Source organism: Stegostoma tigrinum, chromosome 19, assembly GCF_030684315.1.
Source record: "Stegostoma tigrinum isolate sSteTig4 chromosome 19, sSteTig4.hap1, whole genome shotgun sequence".
In the NCBI taxonomy this organism is placed as follows: domain Eukaryota; kingdom Metazoa; phylum Chordata; class Chondrichthyes; order Orectolobiformes; family Stegostomatidae; genus Stegostoma; species Stegostoma tigrinum.
In genome coordinates, this window is record NC_081372.1 from 11385889 (window position 1) to 11407630 (window position 21742).

General features: G+C 44.8%; 1 protein-coding gene across 5 annotated transcripts in view; it reads left to right on the forward strand.

Moving 5' to 3' along the window:
• Nucleotides 1-494: 494 nt before the first annotated feature.
• Nucleotides 495-21742, forward strand: part of LOC125461316 (protein CBFA2T2-like) — a 151392-nt gene continuing 130144 nt past the window's right edge. For 4 of the 5 annotated variants that reach the window (XM_059652735.1, XM_048549943.2, XM_048549941.2 and 1 more), the window contains exon 1: nucleotides 495-770. Coding sequence is in view for 2 of the 5 variants with exons in the window: in XM_048549941.2 (XP_048405898.1) it covers nucleotides 743-770 (28 nt within the window). In the remaining 3 variants the exon portion in view is untranslated. Of the gene's footprint in view, nucleotides 771-17770; nucleotides 17853-21742 lie in introns of those variants that run through there. The other variant, XM_048549944.2, reaches the window with a different exon arrangement.

A 21742-nucleotide genomic window follows, 5' to 3' on the forward strand; every position in this document is an offset into this window, starting at 1 on the left:
TGCTTTGAAACCAAATTCAATTTGGCATCAGACCACGCGGGAAGAGGATGGTCCCGAAGTTGTGAAAGGCGCTACACAAATGCAGTTCCTTGGCTGATCTTTTCTCTGGGCTATTATTGACCGCTGCGATAACCTCGAGAACAAGACTTTCAAAGAAAAACAAAGAGTGAATTTTCAGAAAGAAAGCAGCCGTTGAGAAGGACGAGGGAGTGGGTTTGGAGCTGTCGCTTTTATTTTTGTCGATTGGTGACTTCTGGGCTGTTTTAAGCCAGAAGGTACTTCAGACATTCGCCAGAAACCTTCGGGTCTTCTCTCAACCAGCTGCCCCAGGAGATGGAGAGTTGGGAAAGTGGGGCGGGGTAGGAGTGTAGGAAATGCAATCTGAGCTGTGTCTGCTAACTTGGCCGTGTATTCAAAAGTGAAGTGGGGGGAGGTGGTGAATCTCAGTGTGTTGCTTGAAGTTCCAGCCCTCCCTGTGTTGCATGCATTGGCTGAGTCTGTGCCTTTGAAATGTGATCTTGCTCCATTTCCATTCAGGGTCTGGTGAATCGATCAGACGCGAGGAGCTAGCTCTTTCAGGGCAGAAGTTCCAGTCAGACACGTACAAGAGAGACAGAGAGAAAAAAAGTAGAAAGAACTTTCATCCAGCTCCTGTGAGCCAAAGTGGACCTTTGTTTTTAAGATTCCTGGTCGGAACTCGCGGGTCACTTTCACTCCGAAACTTTCCCCAACTCGATTGGAAATGGTGGGAATTTCTGGCTCCTATCAGGGTAAGGATTGATCCTGAAGCAGGTTCACTTCGTTCAGCTGTTTCGAGGGTATTTACTTGTTTCATCTTTGCTCAGTTCCAGCGGGAAAGGGACAGGGGACGGATGGTGGAGGACGCTAGAAGGGGTGCACTTTCTTGTCCAAAATGCTGTCCAAAGCGACGCGTTAAGAATAAACCCTCAACGAATTTTACTAAGTCCAAAAAAGAAAGTTGCCTGATAAAGGAGTTCTTTAAAGAAAAGCGAGGGCCGGTTGCTGGGGGAACACTTGGTCGGAGGCATTGCACTGATGCTAAACGTGGTTCTTGTGTTCCCGTGCCCTTGGGCGATGTGACAGATGGGGGTCTGGAGAGGGGGGAAAGTGAGGGTTTGCTGATTCTCAGGGCGTTTAGTTGATTGTCTTTCCCAGGACTCGGGTTGCGATCCCTGACTGTGTGCGCGTGTACGTCTCAAATCGAAACAATAGAGGTTGTAATTTTATTTCAGTTCCTAACTTGAAGTCATTTCAAAGTGATTCGAGCAGAATTCCTCGTCAGTTTTCTTCTGCTTGCATTAGGCTAATGAAAACACGCAGCGCGGAATCTTTGTTCTGCAACGTTTACTCCGCACCAGTTGATCTCGAACTTGTAATTGTCTTTTGCAGGCTTCACACACACATTCCAGCTTACATACGGCTGTAATTCGTTAATTTATAATCACTATGTGCTCTGTAATTGTTACGTATAATCAAGAGGACCCTGCTGCATAGCTTACATACTTGGTCAGCAATTGTGCAATATCCGTTATATACAGGGCCTGGAATCCTACAAGATCTGTTATATACATGGTCACAGTGCGATATCTGTTACATTCAGGGTCACGATGCGATATCTGTTATATACTTGGTCACAGTGCGATATCTGTTATATATATGGTCACAGTGTGATATCTGCTATATTCAGGGTCATGGTGTGATGTCTGTTATATACATGGTCACAGTGCGACATCTGTTATATTCAGGGTCACAGTGCGATATCTTATATTTAGGGTCATGGTGCGATATCTGTTATATACTTGGTCACAGTGTGATATCTGTTATATTCAGGGTCACAGTGCGATATCTGTTATATACTTGGTCACAGTGTGATATCTGTTATATACAAGGATTAGAAATAATATATCTGTAGTGTACAGGAAGAGGAACAGTGCAGCATCTGTTATAAGCATGATCACAGTGCAATATCTGTTATATATATGATCGCAGTGCAATATCTGTTATATACATGGTCACAGTGTAATATCTGTTATATACAAGGTTTAGAAATAACGTGATAACAAGGTGTAGAGCTGGATGAACACAGCAGGCCAAGCAGCATCTTAAGAGCAGGAAAGCTGATGTTTCGTGATGTTTTGGACCTAGACCTTTGAAGGGTCTAGGCCCGAAATGTCAGCTTTTCTGCTCCTCTGATGCTGCTTGGCCTGCTGTGCTCATCCAGCTCTACACCTTGTCATCGAGGATTCTTCTGCATCTGCAGTTCCTACTATCTTAGAAATAACATGATTTCTGTTATGTACAGCATGAGGAACAGTGCAGCATCTGTTATAAACATGATCACAGTGCAATATCTGTTATATACAGAATGAGAAATGGTACAACATCTGGTATATGAAGAGTGTGGAATGGTGCAATATCTGGTATATAGGATGAGAACAGTGCAACATCTGTTATATACACATTGAGGAATAGTGTACTATCTGTTATATACACATTGAGGAATAGTGTACTATCTGTTATATACACAGTGAGGAATAGTGTACTATCTGATATATACACAGTGAGGAATAGTGTACTATCTGTTATATACACAGTGAGGAATAGTGTACTATCTCTTATATACACAGTCAGGAATAGTGTACTATCTGATATATACACAGTGAGGAATAGTGTACTATCTGTTATATACACAGTGAGGAATAGTGTACTATCTGATATATACACAGTCAGGAATTGTACAATATCTGTTATATATGCAGCCTTTGAATAAAAATAATCCTCCTCAAAGCCTAAATGTCCAACACATTATTACGAGACTATGGTCTCTGGTTTTAGACACTCATAGGAAAGAGCCCCTTAGCAACTCCTCTCAGAATTCTAACCTAGCAAGTAACTTAGTTATTCATAAGCAGTGACTTTCAATTTAAAGCTGCTGATCTCTGTTCTTGCATTTATTCTAACATGTCAGCTCTATCATTTACTCCCTTTAAATTTCAACTCTGTCTTGATTTTTATCCATGGGGAGCTACAGGGGGTATCTGGACAAATGTTATTTTTTTCCTGTCTTGTTCTCTTATTTCCCAACCTATCTCTCTTATTCAGACAGAAGGCTGCTTCAGCCAATACCACGGTGAGCTTCTTAACTGATTTGACCTGGAACTCAGAACAATTTTGTTTTAGTTGTGGCAGCTGTGGCTGGGTTAGTAGCAGTCTTGCTTCTGTGTCACAATGTTCTGTGCTTAAGTGCCACTCCAGGGCATCAGAACACAGATGCTCCAAGGCTGTACCAAGGGAGTGCAGCACTGTCAGAGCTGCCATCTTTTGGATAAGATATTAAACTGAGGCCCAATCTGCTTGATCGAGTAAGTGTAAAAGGTCCTGTGGCACTATATCAGAGAAGAGCAGGCTTATTATCCCTAGGGTTCTGCCCAATATTTACCTTCAATCAAAATGACAATAAAAAACATGATGGGTTGCTATTACCATTGTAAGTTTGTTGTGCGCAAATTAATTACTGCATTTCCTACCCTACAATGACACCACGAGTCAAAATAGTTCATTGGATGCAAAGTGTGTTAAGAACAGGGGAGGCAGTAACCTAGTGGTATTATTGCTTGGCTGTTCATATGGAGACCCAGGTAATGTTCTGGGGACTTGGGTTCAAATCCTGCTGTGGCAAATGGTACAATTTGAATTCAGTAAATACCTGGAATTAAGAATCTAATGATGACCATGAATCAGTTGTCGATTATCAGTGGCCAGGGGAACCCATCTGGTCCACTAATGTCCTTTAGGGAAAGAAACTACCATCGTTACCTGGTCTGGCCAATGTGACTCCAGACCTCCAGCAAAGTGGTTGACTCTTAACTGCCCTCTGGGCAATTAGGGATGGGCAAATGCTGCCTAGCCATTGACACTCTCATTCTATGAATGAATAAAAAAAATTCCAGTGGTCATGAAAAGCACTATATAAATGAAAGCTTTTCTTTTGGCTCTGAGATTTTTTTGTTTAATTCAGATACATGATGTAGGAGTTGCAGCATTTGCTGCTTCCTGCAAAGATGCCTTTCATTGCATTGCTTGCCAAGCCATTTCAGAGGACTGTTAGGAGCCGAGCACATTGCTGTGGATCTGGTGTCACATGTGAGCCAGACTGGCTAAAGAAGGCAGATTTTCTTTCCTCAAGGACAGTTTCGAGGCTGGAAGATGGGAGCCCGGTCTGAGAAGCGCTGAAGCAAAATTAAGGAAAGAATTGCCCTTTGGTGGTTTTAAGACCCTGCACAGCCATCGAGAAATGTTCGCGGCGTAGATAGTTGTGGCAACGTGGTCATTTACTTGGCAGCCAATTTGCAGACAGTAGGTTGAAATAAATGGCTAGATCTGCCTTAGTGATGTTGCTTGAGGGGTGAATGTTGATCAAGACCATGGGAGAACTGCCTTATTCTTCAAATAGTGGCTTAAAATACTGCGCTGTCCATAAATCTGTTTGAGTTGTCAGGCAAGATAATAGGCGATGTCTTTGGTTTGTGAAACATTTTTAATGGTTTATTGTTTCCGTGGAGACGAAGTGGTAAGTAGTCCTGAATGTGCTATTAGAACAGCTTTTTTAAAGCATCAGAACCTGTAACTGAAAAAAAGTTGTCTTAATTCTTCTCAAGTTAAAGTTTGTCTTAAAATTGTCATAAACACATAATTCTGAGTTACGTCTGTTGAGCTTTTTCTCTTTTAATGGTGTATAAATCTAGTATTTTCTTTGATATATGTTCAAATTATGCCAGAGATGCTTGGCAGTTTACCATATATTTGGTTTGGAAAGTTTAATTTTCAGCTTGTGGCGCCTAATAGTTGTTATTTTATGCGGGTATTTTTTAAGAAGTCAGCCACCAAGGGAAGGTTGCCAACTTTCCAGCCTTGATGCTGTGGCCAGGGATCTGGAGAGAGACTTGATCTCAGATCTATCTGATGTAGATCCTGAGTATTAGATGATGGCACCATGGCAAGCACTGGGGAAGGGCAGTAGGGGAACTGACAGAGGGCTGATGTAAAGGAGATGGAAGTAGGTGGCCCTTTTGACAGAGAGTGCATGGGATCACAAAATTCAACTCCAGGTTGAATAGCACCTTCAAGTCTGCAAAGGACTGCATTCAGCATGAATTAGTAACTAGGAAGGGCGATGGTGATGTAGCAATAATGTCAGTGGACTGTAAAGCAAATTTAAAAAGAAGTTAAAATATATTTCATTCATTAAAAAGAAGTTACATTTACACAGTCAGAAACTCAGTTCCGTTCTATACAGTAGCATGACAAGAAGACAAACATACTTTGGAATTTGGATCGATTCAAGTACACCAAAAGCATCTCTTACTTGAACCAGACTATATTTACATGCACTCGAGGCACGAGGAGGGCCCAGTAACTGAGTGGACCCCCATTTAACTTCAGCATGAAAACCTCAGACATTGGGCTGGGAAACAAAATACCACGGCTATGCTCTGGGGACACTGGTATAGGTCTTACCACAGCAGCTGATGGAATATAAACCTGGCCTCAGTGATGTTGACCGTGAAGCTGCCATCAGTTGTCATCAAAATCCAACAGGTTCACTAATATCCTTTCGGAAGGGAAATCTGCTGTTCTTGCCCAGTCTGACTCTAGACCCACAGCAGTGTGGTTAATTCTTACCTGCCCCCTGAAGTGGACTCACAAGCAATTCAGGTCAAAGGCAACAAATATTGGCTCTGCCAGTAGTGCCGACATCGCATGGAGGAACAAAGAACAGAAACCGATGCTAAATCAAGCACAGAGCTAATGGCAGCAAGGAGAGACAAGCCTTTTGCCTGTTTCTGGCGGGTCAGTAACAGTGTGGTATTTTGTTAACACACTACTAGTATCTTTTACAGAAAGGATACTATTAAGCTAGCGAGGGTTAGGAAGAGATTTACCAGGATGTTGCAGGGTATGGTAGGTTTGAGTTATAAAATAAGGTTGGATAGGCTGGGACTTTTCTCACTGCACCGTACGAGATTGAGAGGTGAGCTAATTGAAGTTTATAAAACCAAGACGGATATAGATAGGGTTAATGGTCAGTGTCTTTTCCCTAAGGTGGGGCATTTCAAGGCAAGGGGGACATTTTTAAAATGGTGAGCGGAGAGAGATTTAAAAAGGTATGAGGGACAAATTTTTTTACACAGAGGGTGGTTCATGTGTGGAATGAGCTTCCTGAGGAAGTGGTGGATGTGGGTACAATTGCAGCATTTAAAAGCTATATAGACAAGTTTATGAATAGAAAATGGGCCAGGAGTGGACAGGTGGGACTAGTTTAGTTTAGGATTCTGTTCAGCATTGACTGGTTGGACCAAAAGTCCTGTTTCCATGCTGTTATGGCTCTGTAACTCTATGTTTATATACACTCTCAGTAATGCCATGCCATATACACACAACCACTGATATATTAGAGGAATGTAGGAGTAGGAAAATGCCTCTCAGTCCTTTAAACATGCTTCATCACTCAAGGGTATAATTGATGTCCACCTCAACTCCATTTACCTGCTTCTACCCTCATCTAACAAAGATCTATTTATTCCAGTCTTACTAGTTCCTTTTGCTCCAGCAGCTGCTGTCTTTTTGGGGCTGAACATTCTGGATTTTGACAGGCGAAACGCCTCTCGATGTCATCCTCAAATGGCCCAGTCCAGTCTGCAAGACTATGTCCATCAAACTTGACTCTCACAGCGGGGAACGTGATTTCACCGTGCACACCTTTAACTTTAACGATCCCCTTTAACTTTTTCAGCAATTCAATCAGGTCAGCCCTCAATCTGCAGCGTTCAAGGGAATACAGACTACGTTTGTGCAGTCTGAGTTCATTTTAATCCGTATAAACCTTTATTGTTCTGATAAATACGCAGTGCACCGCCTCCACGGCTAAGATATCCTTCTTTCACTGAGGTGCCTGAATTGAAAGCAGTATCTTAGTTAGGTACAAACAGCCTGCTTTACAAGCTGAAGCATCTCTTCCTTTTATATTCAAACCCTCTTGAGATGAAGGCAAACATTCCATTAGCCCATTTGGATCGCTTTTTGTACCTGGCCGTTAGCTTTAAGTGATTTGTATGCTTGGATGCACAAATCCCATAGTCCCTCTACAGCCCCCAGTTCCTCACCATTTAGAAAATCCTCTTGATTTATCTCTCCCTAGTAGACAGACATATTAATGGTGTCACATCCTTTTACAAACAGTATTGCTTATTTCCCTATGTGGTCAGCTCCGTAATAATAACTTGCAGTCTGTCTTGAGGAAAGGGGAGTGCGTTCCCCTCCCCCAGCCTCCTCGAGACGACAGTAATGGGCCCCTTGCTGACCGCCCTTGTGAATGAGCGTGTCCTTGCAATGGCCCCCCAGCAGAAATTCTTGTTGCTCTCTGCATTTAACAGGATTCTACAGTACTCCGCTGTCCCATGCTGCTGGGTGGCCCAATGAAAGCCGCCGTGTAGACTCAGCCAACACAAGGTGAGCTGAGGCAGTCTGCAGATGTTTTCTGGCTGCTGGTGTGATGTTGGCCGGCGATGAACAAGAGGCTGTTTTCCTGTAACTTTTTGTTTTAACAGTGTGAGCGTTTAATACGCAAACACTTTGTCCAGTTCCATGGCAGTACATAAGTCAGCACCACACAGGCCCCATTAAAATGGAAGGTAAGAATAATTGCGTAGTGCTGTGATCCCCTCAAAATTCTTTACATCCAACAGAATACCTTTAGCGTGTGGTCCAGAGACTTCCCAGAGTGAGGTTTGGAATCACAAGCACAATCACGGATTTAAATTTCAGGGTTGTAAGATCTGAGGCAAGCTCCCTGACCATAGCCCGGACTATGATACCCTAACAAGACCCCTCCCCCCACCCCCAATTCTCTCATCTGACCCCTAGCCTGCCCGTGCAGTTCTTGCTGAGGAGTCGTGACAGTTTTCAAGCCTCAAAATGGGGTCAGAATGGTTTAAGAAGTTCGATCAGCACTGGTCAAAAAGCGTGGCAGAAAATTTGCCAGCTCTCAAAACCAGCGATGTGATAGTGACCAGATCACCTGCCCCTTTTTGACTTGATATGATTTGATTTACTGTTGACACATGTAGCGAAGTACAGTGAAAAATTTTGTTTCGCAAGCAGTACAGGCAGATCACAGCAAACAAGGACGTATGGAAAAGACCAAGGCATCTCAGGTTATGGCTGCACAGGAAATGCACAAAAGCAAGATCAACATAAAGTTTGAAATTAGTGAGGCCCATTCATCAGTTGGTGAGAGTCCTTACGGACATGCTGAATTTTCTGTGATGCTAAGTGATTAATATCAGTCAGGATCCTGGAGTATCTCCTCTGCTTTTCTTCAAGATAGTCCCATCGTCCACTGAACAATGGCTCCCAATAGACTATGGGTTACTGTTAGGATATTGCTGTGAAGGGACACTGGTTTGAATCAGATTGCTACTGCTACTGCTGTTACTTTTAGACGTCGGAAGGATTGATGTTAAACCATTCAGATTCACACTGTAGAGGCCAGAGATGTGATTTGGTTTCCAAAGGCCAGTGCGGATATGCCCAGGGTCTTGAGGAGGCAATTGGGAAGTCGCCTTCAGCTGCTTGAGACTGATGCTCAGGAATTCCCTCTATAAAGCTCTGTGTATAAGAAGCTCCTTAGAATCTATCTGTTTGACTAAGCCTTTAGTCATCTGCCTTAGCATCTTGCTGGGTGTTGGAATGCCCTTCTGATTTATGCTCTGTGTGTGTGAAGTGGCTTGGGACATTTCACTTGTCTAAAGGTAAGCTGTGAACAGAAGTAGTTATATTGTGATACAATGGCACCTATTGAGCTATACATGTGTTTGGATGGTAGGCACTAACCATTGACACACATACCTGGAAATATTATCCATTGGATAGTCAGACAGATTAACGGGTAATAGAACATAGAACATAGAACATTACAGCACAGTACAGGCCCTTCGGCCCTCAATGTTGTGCCGACCAGTCATACCAATCTGAAGCCCATCTAACCTACACTATTCCATGTTCGTCCATATGTTTGTCCAATGACGACTTAAATGTACCTAAAGTTGGCGAATCTACTACCGTCGCAGGCAAAGCGTTCCATTCCCTTACTACTCTCTGAGTAAAGAAACTACCTCTGACATCTGTCCTATATCTTTCACCCCTCAATTTAAAGCCATGCCCCCTCGTGCTCGCCGTCACCATCCTAGGAAAAAGGGTCTCCCTATCCACCCTATCGAACCCCTCTGATTATTTTATATGTCTCAATTAAGTCACCTCTCAACCTTCTTCTCTCTAATGAAAACAGCCTCAAGTCCCTCAGCCTTTCCTCGTAAGACCTTCCCTCCATACCAGGCAACATCCTAGTAAATCTCCTCTGCACCCTTTCCAAAGCTTCCACATCCTTTTTATAATGCGGTGACCAGAACTGTACACAATACTCCAAGTGCGGCCGCACCAGAGTTTTGTACAGCTTCACCATAACCTCTTGGTTCCGGAACTCGATCCCTCTATTAATAAAAGCCAAAACACTGTACGCCTTCTTAACAGCCCTGTCAACCTGGGTGGCAACTTTCAAGGATCTGTGTACATGGACACCGAGATCTCTCTGCTACTGACTGAGGCACCAGGCCGTAGTGTCATAAAACACGGGAGGAGGACAGTCAACCACCATTTTTATTCAGAAGCCATTTGAAAAAGCAGTGCATTTTGACCCACTTATCCTGTTAGCATCTTTCCCCCAAGTCATGCAGTTTATTTACCTTCTGGTCATTATCCAGTTCTGTTTTGGAAATCCCTATCATAGTTGCTTCCATGGCTCTTTCAAGCTGTGCATTCTAGATAACAACTCACTGGGTGTTTCTTTCCCCTCCTGATATGCTCCAATCAAAAAGGCATTTGTTCTGTTCCAACTGTTTCCTCACGAAAACACCCTTCCTTTTATGCAATATCTCTGTTCACTGTGCAGGTTCTGAGATAGAAACTGTCATGAATGCAATCCTCTTATTTCTCTCACCAACAGTGGATTGGTCTATGATAAGAAACTGTTAGCCTTTCGCACTGGCCCTTAATCTAGCACCCATCTGTCTGTCGATGCACATCTTAATCTTTCAACAAAGAACAGAGAACCCTTTAGGTAAACCCAATATTGGAGTTTGATGCCCTCATCCGTCTCTGTGATGTTTTGAAAGCTGGGGTCACTTGAAAGGACAAATTGCTGATTTTGGAGTACCGAGCAGAAAGCAGTTGTGGGTTTTGCTGGCATTTATTAACCCGCCTCTATTGTCCATGAGAAGGTGCTGGTGAGACCCTTCTTCAACCACTGAAACCCTTGGGGTGTGAATGAACCTACAGTGCTGTTCGGAAGGTAGTTTGATGTTTGAGCCAGGCATACTGAGGGAAAAGCTGTCATTTTTCCAAGTCAGGATGGTGTAAGACTTGGGCAATTTGTGAAGGGTGATGTTCCCATGTATCTGCTACCCTTATCCCTGTAGGTCACAGAAGTTGCTGGATTGGGAGATTGTTGAAGAAGACTGAGCAAATTGCAGTCTTTTACTAGTTATTAGAGGGTTGGAGCACGGTCATCCATGGGTAAGGGAGCATGCAATGAGAATTTTCACTCCCAGTCATCACACAGTGTTTCATACGCGTGTGGATGATGGATGGGGAAGGGTTCAATGCTCAAGTTGATATTTTGTGCCAGTAGTTTCATGTGCGTGAGCATTCGCCGTGTCTGCTTGAAGACTGTAGAGGATAAAATCTTGTCGCTATGAAGTCTCACAATCTCTCTCCGCGCAATAAGCAAGAGAAACATGCATTTTTTGTAGCACTTTTTACCACAACAGGATGCCCCAATGCGCCTTACAGCAGACAATCTGCTTTTTGAAGTGTAGTCACTATTATAATGTCAGATGCACAGCAGCAGCCAATCCCATGAGCAGCAAAGTCATGTCCTTTGTGGAAAAGAAACAAATAATGCTGGAGAAATTCAGCAGATCTGGCCACATCTGTGAAGAGAGACAGACAGAGTTAACACCTCAGACCTTACATTAGGACCTTTTTGACAAGAGGTAATCAAGCATAAAGGTTAACCGCATCCCTGTTTCCACAGAGACTGCCAGACCTGCTGAGCACTTCCAGCACTTTTGCTCTTTTTTGATTTCCAGCATTCGCTGTGTTCTACTTTTGATGGACATCTTCACTGCTACTGACTGAGGCACCAATATTGCTTGGACAGCAGGGATGTCTCTCCTGCCCTTCTTCAAATGCAGTGGCTAGTGAAACTGTTGTATCCACCTGGGGGGACAGGCAGAACCTGGGCTCATCTGAAAAGATGCTGCTCGGTAATATACCAATGATGACACTGGCAGCAAGCCATGTCATGAAGGAAGGACTCAGAATCAGTCCCTGTTGTGTGTGTGTGTGTGTGTGTGTGTGTGTCTGTGCGCGTGCATGTGTGCGTACGTGTGTGTGTGCATGTGTGCGTACGTGTGTGAGTGTGCGTGTGTGTGTGTGCATGTGTGCGTACATGTGTGAGTGTGTGTGCGTGCGTGTGTACATGTGTGCACATGCATGTGTGTGTCACTGAGAATAGTCCAGTGTTGTCTAAGGGTTAAGTGTGTTGTTGCAATGGGGCTGGAGTGTGATGGCTGTTCAAGAATAAAAGCAGTTTTCCTTCTCCCTGCTCAGAATTGTTTAGAGATCTTTGCTGGAAGCTGTGGGTGAGCGAGATGAAGGCTGGCTTCTCCCTACAGCCAGGTGAAAATGCCTTTCCTCCAGGAAGTCTGCCACCCTTACCAAGTCTTGTCTACATGCGACTCCAGATTCATTGCAATGTGGCCTGACTCTGAACTGCCTTCGGGGCAATTAGGGATGGGCAATAAGTGCTTGCTTAGTCAAGATATCTACATCCATTGAATGACTTTTTAAAAAAAAAACTAATCAGTGATAACTTTTGTAGAGCACCAGGAAGGTGCAAGTTCTGCTTGCTTTTCAACCAATCCTTAAGGAAAAAGAATTAAAGGAGTTTCTCTAGTTGGTGCAGGAATGATCAGAGCCCAAGGTCTCGGGGAGCATCTCTAATGTTATGAGGTCTCACACTTCCATGGTGCAATAGTGAGAAAGTATCGCACTGTTGGAAATGCTCTCCCTCGATCATCTATAAAACCGACAGCTTCTCTGTGCTCTCGGCCAAAAGATTCTCTGGCACCATTGCAAAGCACAAACAGGTGATGACCTAATGTTACTATTGCCAGAGAATTAATCCAGGGACCCAGTTAATGTTCTGGGGATGTGGGTTCGAATCTTGCCACAGGAGACGGTGGAATTTGCGTTCAGTGATTATCTTGAAGTAAGAGTCTAATGATGACCACGAGTTCATTGTCAGGGGGTAAAGGCTGGTTCACTAATTCTCTTTAGGGAAGGAAATCTGCTGTCTTTACCCAGTCTGGTCTGCATGTGACTCCAGACTCATAGCAACATTGTTGACTCTTAACTGCCCTCTGGGCAGTTAGGAATGGGCAATAAATGCTGGTCTGGTCGGTGATTCCCACATCCCATAAATAAATTTTAAAAAGTGGGAGTTATTCCTGGAGACCTGGCTAATATTTATCCCTCAATTGTCACCACTAGAACAGACAATCTGGTTAGAATCACATTGCTGTCTGTCTGGGATCTTGCTGTGTCTGTGCTAGTAGTCTCGTTTACTGAATTACAACAGTGACAAAACGCCAGCGAGCAGTTTGTCAGCTGTCAAATGCTTTGGGAATCCCTGATATTGACAGAGGTGCTACATAAATGCTGGTCTTGCCCTGGCTTACTTTTTTTTAAAAAGAGCATTTTGTTTGCAGCCCTGGCCAGCTGATGACTGATCTCTCTCTCTCTCTCTCTCTCTCTCTCTCTCTCTCTCTCACTCTCTCATGAAGTCGTGAGAGCTGTCAGCTGGCTTTTGTTATGCAGTTGCACTGTCTTCTCTGTAGCAGAAGGTTGGAGGTCTGGAACAGCTTAGGGAATTGACTCAAAGCACATTCCACCTGTTCTCTGTGCAAGAGATTAAGTCGAGCTTCCATCTGCCTCGACAGAGAGAGGAACCCACATCACGCTCTGCAACATAGCAGCAGTGAAAACCCAGGTGCCTTGCTGCAATGTCCCTGTGGCTAAGCCCAGGGTTAATTAACATAGAAAAACTGTACGCGGATTAAAGAGTCTGTGAGTTGCCTCTTGTTGACACCTTATCTGAGGTGTTGGAGAGGAATAACATGCAACTGTGAGAGTGAATGATCACAGAACATTTCCAGCACAGCGAGAGGCCAATCAGCATGAGTTGGCACATCATGCCTGTGCTAGCTAAGATAACAAAGTGTGAGGCTGGATGAACACAGAAGGCCAAGCAGCATCTTAGGAGCACAAAAGCTGACGTTTCGGCCCTAGACCCTTCTATGTCTGTGCTAGCTGTGTTTTATTGTATTTATTCATTGTGGGATGAGGGCATTGCTAGCTAGGCCAGCACTAACTCATCCCTAATTGCTCAAGGGGCAGTTAATTGTCATCCATATTGCTATGGGTCTGGAGTCACATGTAGGCCAGACCAGGTAGGGATAGCAGATCTCCTTCTCTAAAGGACAATAGTGGCAGCACAGTGGTTACTACTGCTGACTCACTTCGCCAGGGTCCTGGGTTCGATTTCACACTTGGATGACAGTATGCAGTTTGCACATTCGCCCCGTGTCTGCATGGGTTTTCTCTGGGTGCTCTGGTTTCCTCGCACAGTCCAAAAGTGCTATGTTGCAGAGCGTGATGTGGGTTCCTCTCTCTGTCGAGGCAGATGGAAGCTCGACTTAATCTCTTGCACAGAGAACAGGTGGAATGTGCTTTGAGTCAATTCCCTAGATTTCCCATAGTGTGCAGGCTATATGGGTTACAGGGATAAGGTATGGTGCTGGTTCAGTATGGGATCCTCTTCAGAGGGTTGGCCAGAATGGCCTGTTTTCACAACCAGATGGGTCTTTTCTGACCATCAGCAATAGTTTAATGATCATCATCAGATCTTATTTACAGATTATTATTGAATTAAAATTCCACCATCTGCCATGGCGAGATTCAGACCCGGGTCTCCAGAACATTACCTGGGTCTCTGGAATGATAATCTCGTGATGATGCCACTAGGTTATTGCCTGCCCTTAAATCAACGGTGCCCATAGTGCCATTCTCCCTGTAAAATTGTGTGTTCCTCTTTTAATGGGATTAAATAAGTTTAAGTATTGTGTTGTCATGGCTTTGATATGATATCCGAAAGCCCTGAATTGTTACAGTGTACAAGGAGATCGTTCAGCACGTCATGTCTGCTCCAGCTCGTCAAAAAGCCTCATGACCTTGTGCTTTCTCCCTATACATTATTTCCATCCAAATGTTCATCGTCAATGCCTCAAGTGAATCTGCCTCTACGGTATTTCCAGGCAGTGCATTTCGTACCCTGAAGAGTCATTGGATGAGAAAGCTTTTCTCACACATTCCCTGGTATTCCACCCTTGATGTTGAATTGAGGGAGTAAATGCTGAGTTCAGTGCCTGAGGACCTGCATCTTAGTGATCAGATCCAGTGCGGGTTCGAAGCATATTAAATGCGAGACTGGTCTGCTGACCCTCCTTGCGCCTGCTGACAATCCTATGAAGCGCCATTACCATTACTGTTTTAAAGGAGCTGCATGAATGCATATTGTCAAATCCAAATTCCACCAAGGTTAAGTAGGTGAGATTTATTCCAGCAAGTTTTTGGGCTGGCACAGCTGCTTCACAGTGCCAGCACCCAGATTCAATTCCACCCTCCTGCAACTGTCTACATGGAGTTTGCACATTCTCCTAGTGTTTGCGTGGCTTTCCTCCCGCTGCTCCGGTTTCCTCCCACAGTCCAAAGATGTAGGAATGACCGTTGGAAATTGCCTATAGTGTCCAGGGATGTGCAGAGTTGGTGGATTAGCCATGGGAAATGCAGGGTACAGGGATAGGGTGGGGAGGTGGGTCTGGATGCAGTTTGGAGGATCAGTGTGGAATTGATGGGCTGGATGGCCTGCTTCCGCACTGAAGGGATTCTATGATTGGCTGTCCAGTGCTGGGCTTGTATTCCCAGCTGTGGCTGCACACAGCATGGTGTCATTACCGAGCCTGTCAGAGCGTAGATATCATTGGATGCAGCATTGCATCAAGTCCTGTAGCATTTCCAGAAGTTAGCAGTTAGACTGAATGAGAAGAGAGTGCTGATTGGTTGGAAAATGGTTGAGGCATTGTCCATGGAGATTGAAAATTTGGAAGCAAAGAGATGCATTGGCCTTGGGATCCGAAGGTTGTGGGCTCAAATCCCATTATGGATGTTTGAGCATATAATACAAGTAGACACTTGGACACAACTTGGAGAGAGTGTTGCGTTGTTGAAGATGTTACCCTTGAGATCTTCCTTTGTACTCTCAGGTAGATGTGAAAGATTGAATGGCACAATATTGAACAAGAACAAAACCAATATCACAAATAATTGCTCATTATCAGAATACTGCTGGTGAGAGTTTGCTGCTGTGTAGTTCCATTCTTACAGGTCTAAGTATTTAATTGGCCATAGAGTGCTCTGCAAGGTCTTTAGGTTGCAAAGGTGCTACATAAATGCAAATTAGTTTGGTAATGTCAGTGTACTTGATTTGATTTTATTTACTATTATTGTAGCATGCACCTAAGTACAGTGAAAAGTTTTGTTTTACATGCAGTACAGGCAGATAATACAAAACAAGATGCATTAGGGTAATAGAACAGAGCAGCTGCAGAGAAGGTGCACAAAGAGCGAGATCAATATTAAATTTAAAATTTGAGAGGTCCATTCAGAAGTCTAGTAAGAGCGGGGAAGAAGCTGTTCTTGAATCTTTTGGTCTGCGTGTACAATCTTTTGAATCTTCTGCCCAAAGAAAGATGTTAGAAGAGATTATAACCAGGGTGGGAGGGGTTTTTGATTATGCTGGCTAACTTCCTGAGACAGCGAGAGGTGTAGATGGGGTAATGGATGGAAGGTTGGCTTGTGTGATGGACTAGGCTGTGTTCACAACTCTCCTTAGTTTCTTAACGCGCCTGGGCAGAGCAGTTACTGTACCAGATATTGATGCGTCGTGATAGCATGCTTTCTATACGTTGATGATTATGTCAAAACCTGGAACATGTGGAAAAGAAATTTACTAGGACTGGGGCCAGGGTCTCTGGATTAGGAATGGCAATTGGAGAAGCTGGTATAGTTCACCTTAAAATGAAGAAGTTTAAGAAGAGATTTAATGGCAAAGCTCAAAATCGTGATTTTCAAAATCTCCCCTCCCCCAACCGCATCCCAAAACCTGTGGATTTCACAAGCTTCAAAATCTCCCTTTCCCCCCAACTGCATCCCAAAATCAGCCCAACTCATCCCCACCTCCCTAACCTGTCCTTCCTCCCACCTATCCCCTCCTCCCATTTCCTTGCCTTATTCCGCCCCCTTGACGTGTCCGTCCTCCCTGGACTGACCTATCTCCTCCCTACCTCCCCACCTATACTCACCTTTACTGGCTCCATCCCTGCCTCTTTGACCTGTCTGTCTCCTCTCCACCTATCTTCTCCTCTATCCATCTTCTACCCGCCTCCCCCTCTCTCCCTATTTATTTCAGAATCCCCATCGTCTCCCCCATTTCTGAAGAAGAGTCTAGGTCCGAAATGTCAGCTTTCCTGCTCCTCTGATGCTACTTGGCCTGCTGTGTTCATCCAGCTGTGCACCTTTTTATCTCAGATTCTCCAGCATTGGCAGTTTCTGCTATCTCTCAAAATCACAAGTGATTTTTGATAAGGTGACTAAGGACAAAATGCATCTAATGATCTAAGTGCTGCTGATCAGAGGACCAAAAGAAAATGCCAAAAGAGCTAGAGGTGGCACAAGGGAATAATTTTTTGACAAGAGCAAGTGATTGCGGTCTGCTACACACTGCAAAGTGGGATGTTGGGAGCAGGTTCCATTCTAATTTTCAAAAGAGCATTGGCTGCATTCTCAAAGTGCAAAATTTGTAGGGCCAGTGGAGGAATGAGCAACGATGTGAGATATCTCTAGCGCAGCAAACCAGCACAGGGATCATGGGCTGACTGGCCTTCTCCTGTGCTGTATGATTTATTGAAATACTCGGTCAGGCATAATCCTGTGAAAAGCCTAAAACCCAAATTGATTTTATTACCTACATCCACCTCAACCCCCACCCCTCCCCCCCACCATTCCCCATTTTCAACAAAACATGTTTTAGAAGTGTACACTTCCTGCAGAACTGCCACATTTGCGTCTGACACTTCCCACAGCTGCTGGTGTCAGCTTTATCTGGGATTTTTTTCACAGTGCATTTTTTTTTGCAAAACTCTGTTGGATAGAGATTTAATTACTCAGCCCCCATCACCCCCACCCCTCTTGCCCACTTGTTACTGAGATTGTTGGTCGTCTGCGTTTGGTCACGTTTAAAATGAAAATCTCAAAGTGTTCTGGCCCCAGCCTGAGCGAGCACGCCTTGCCCTTATTCCTTTGATAGGCATGAGAGAAGCCCAGCATGGGCCGCAGCTCCCAGGCTGCTATCAGCTGCAGGAAGCTCTCGGTCTTGTTTTGGTTCTGTGCTGCTCCTTAATCTGGTTTATCTCACAGCTGCACAAGGGCAGCATCTCACAGAAGCTCTGTCTTCTGTGAAACACTTTTAAAAGACCCCTGAGCACTTCTGATATGATAGCAGCTTCCTCTTTGCGTTGTCAAGGCTGCCGCTGTGAGTAAGTTTGCCGTTTGCTTTTCTCTGTTCTTTCCTCACTGCACCCGTCCCTCTTTGCTTTCAAGTCTGGCATTTTTTTTATAAAGAAAAGGCCGTTCTCTGTGCTGGTGCACCATTTCATAACATGGTCAACCTCACTGCAGCCCTGACCCCCAGATGGCTGGTGGCCCTTCATCTGCAGAAGCCATCACAGTCCAGTACAATTTTCCCCACCCTCCTTCAAGTGCACTTTCAGGCGGGTCGAGATCAGAAGGCAGCAGGGATCTCCAGCATCCCAGATCAAGCAGGGTGGGCTGGAGAGAAACTCCATGAGCTCAGGTCACCCCTGCAATCTTGGGACGACGGTGTCTAGTCCTGTGTCTGGATTCGCCCCAACTACTTTGGGGATGGCAGGTTGCGGAGGATTGGGGGAGGAGGAGGATGGTAGTAAGGAGTGAGGAGGAGAAGAGTGGGTTGGCTAGTCTGCAGTGTTGGCAGTGAGCTTCAGGTTGGCTTGGGGGGGAGCGGGTGCCGTCCTGTAAGGTATGGCTGGGTTGATAGTTCTCATGCCTTTGGCCCAAATCTCTCTGCTGAAGTTGGGCTTCACAATCCGGGTGGTTAACCCATTGGCATACTGAGGGAGTGCAGCAGAGTTGAACAGGCCACCTTTTCTGTGGTTAGCACTGCTGTCTCACAGCACCAGGGTCCTGGGTTCGATTCCACCCTCGGGCGACTGTCTGTGTGGAGTTTGCACATTCTCCCCGTGTCTGTGTGGGTTTCCTCCGGGTGCTTCAGTTTCCTCCCACAGTCCAAAGATGTGCAGGTTAGGGTGGATTGGCCATGTTAAATTGCCCGTAGTGTTCAGGGATGTGTAGATTTGGTGGGTGATAGTGGGATGGGTCTGGGTGGGATGCTCTAAGGTTCAGTGTCGACTTGTTGGGACAAGGGGCCTGCTTCCACACTGTAGGAATTCTATGACCTATGAAAAACCCCACCAACCTGCCCAGCAAATGTTAAAAACCTCATTGCACTATTTTGAAGACAGCGGGGTAGTTATCCTAGAAAGGACTCATCCCTCTATTAGCATCACAAAAACAAAATACCATTTTGTAATCTGCAATAACAAGGTGTAGAGCTGGGTGAACACAGCAGGCCAAGCTGCATCAGAGGAGCAGGAAAGCTGACGTTTCGGGCCTAGACCCTTCTTCAGAAATTTCAGACCCGAAATGTCAGTTTTCCTGCTTCTCTGATGCTGCTTGGCCTTCTGTGTTCATCCAGCTCTACACCTTGTTATCTCAGATTCTCCAGCATTGGCAGTACCCACTATCTCTGAACCATTTTGTAATTTTCCTGTTTTTGTGAGCATTTGCCAAAAATTATCTCCTGGGTTTCTAGCAGAATAATAGTGACTCCTCTTCAGAAATTATTCATTGGCTGGAAAGCTCGTTGAGTTAGCCTTGAACAATCGATGCAATGTTTTGGTGTGCTCTGGGGGTGGCCGTGAAATGGCAATTGTCAATAAATTTGTAAAATAACTAAAAGATGGACCAAGAACCAGAGGGAACAAATTTGAAGCAGTTTTGCTAAAGAAGCAAACATGATGTGTGAAAGATCTATGCCACACAGAGAGTTGTCAGGGTATGAAATGATCTTCCTGGAAAAGTGTTTGAGGCAGGTTCAATTGAGGAATGGAAGAGAGTATGTTAGTTGAAACACAGAATGTCTGACAGTGTTGCACTCCCCCTGTGTGGCCCGTGAGTATTCTTTTGCCCATATTTGCCACGCTTGTGTGCCAAAGCTGTCAAATCTAAACAATATTCCCACTTTGCTTCTTGTGACATTCAGCCCGTGTTGTGGCAGGGGTTGTGATGATGTCAAATGCATAATGTGAGTTTCAGACCCAAAACATCAGCTTTCCTGTTCCTCTGATGCTGCCTGGCCTGCTGTGTCCCTCCAGCTCCACATGTGTTACTTCACTTACACTTCCCAGAATCTAGTCTACTGCGAGTTTTGAGAAGATTTGTGGCTCAGGTTGAGGTTCTGGATGTGAGTTTGCTCACTGAGCTGGAAGGTTCGTTTTCAGACGTTTCGTCACCATTCTAGATAACATCATCAGTGAGTCTCCAGTGAAGCACTGGTGTTATGTCCCGTTTTCTATTTATGTGTTTAGGTTTCCTTGGGTTGGTGATGTCATTTCCTGTGTTGGTAATGTCATTTCCTGTTCTTTTTCTCAGGGGATGGTAGATTGATTTGGAGCCAATGTGTTTGTTGATGGTCTTCCGGTTGGAATGCCATGCCTCTAGGAATTCTCGTGCATGTCTCTGTTTGGCTTGTCCTAGGATGGATGTGTTGTCCCAATCAAAGTGGTGTCCTTCCTCATCTGTATGTAAGGATACTAGTGAAAGTGGGTCATGTCTTTTTGTGGCTAGTTGATGTTCATGTATCCTGGTGGCTAGCTTTCTGCCTGTTTGTCCAATGTAGGGTTTGTCACAGTTCTTGCAAGGTATTTTGTAAATGACGTTCGTCTACTGCTTTCGCTGCTCACAATGTGGTCTCCTCTACATTGGGGAAACAAAGCGTAGTCTGGGTGACCACTTCACAGAATGTCTATATTCTGCTCACAAAAAAGACCCTGAGTTTCCAGTTGCCTACTATTTTAACACAGCACCCTGCTCCCTGGCCAACATCTCTATGTCTGGCTTGTTGCAGTGTTGCAGCGAAGCTCAGCGCAAGCTGGAAAAACAACGCATCATTTTCCACTTGGGGACCCTGCAGCCCTTTGGACTAAACATTGAGTTGAATAGTTAAACTTGTCCATGTCCTAGTCCGCTACCCCACACCCCAGGCCTTGTTATCACATATCCTGCCATTACCTATTATTAATCACTAACAGCCCCCATTGACAACTATTCACCCTCCTGGCCAGATCGTTGTCAACTCCTTTGTCTATCCAACTGCTGTTTTCTCTCTTCAGGCTCTATCCTACCGTTTACTCCCTAAGCCATTCCCCTTCCTATTTTCTGCATATAAACCAATGTTTTCCCAGCCACCACCAGTTCTGAGGAAGGGTCACCGGACCCGAAACGGTAACCCTGATTTTCTCTTCCTAGCTGCTGCCAGACCTGTTGAGCTTTTCCAGCAACTTCTGGTTTTGTTCCTGATTTACACCATCCGCAGTTCGTTTGGCTTTTATTTGCATTCCTCATGTGGTCTGGCCTATATGTGACTCCAGACTCACAGCAATGTGGTTGGTCCTGAACTGCCCTCTGGGCAATTAGGGATGGGCAATAAATGCTGCCTGGCCAGCGACGCCCTCATCCTGTGAATGAATATATTTTTTAAAAATTCCGGTTTGAATTCCACAAGGGAACTACCTTCTGCACAGTCTCAGACAATACTGTCTATTCCTGAACCACTCGCTGTGGTGCTCTCATTGTTTCAGAAATAGTAGGAACTGCAGATTCTGGAGAATCTGCGATAACAAGGTGTAGAGCTGGATGAACACAGCAGGCCAAGCAGCATCAGAGGAGCAGGAAGGCTGAAGAAGGGTCTAGGCCCGAAACATCAGCTTTCCTGCTCCTCTGATGCTGCCTGGCCTGCTGTGTTCATCCAGCTCTACACCTTGTTATCTCTTGCTCTCATATTGCCTTTGTTTCTTTTGAGAAATATATTTGGATACTCTCTCGGTCAATGCCTTCGTCAGCAGGAACAGTTTCGTCCTCTGTGCTCTTGTCCAGATGCCTCAAATCTTCTGTCAAATCTCCCCTTGACCTTCCAGTTCTCTGTGGAAAACTGCCTTAATTCCTCAAATTTATCTTCATGACTGGGATTCCTCACCCCTGACCCATTTTCATGAGCCTTTCTCTCTAATGCTTTCACATCGTTGCTTCAGTGTGGCACCCAGAACTGTGA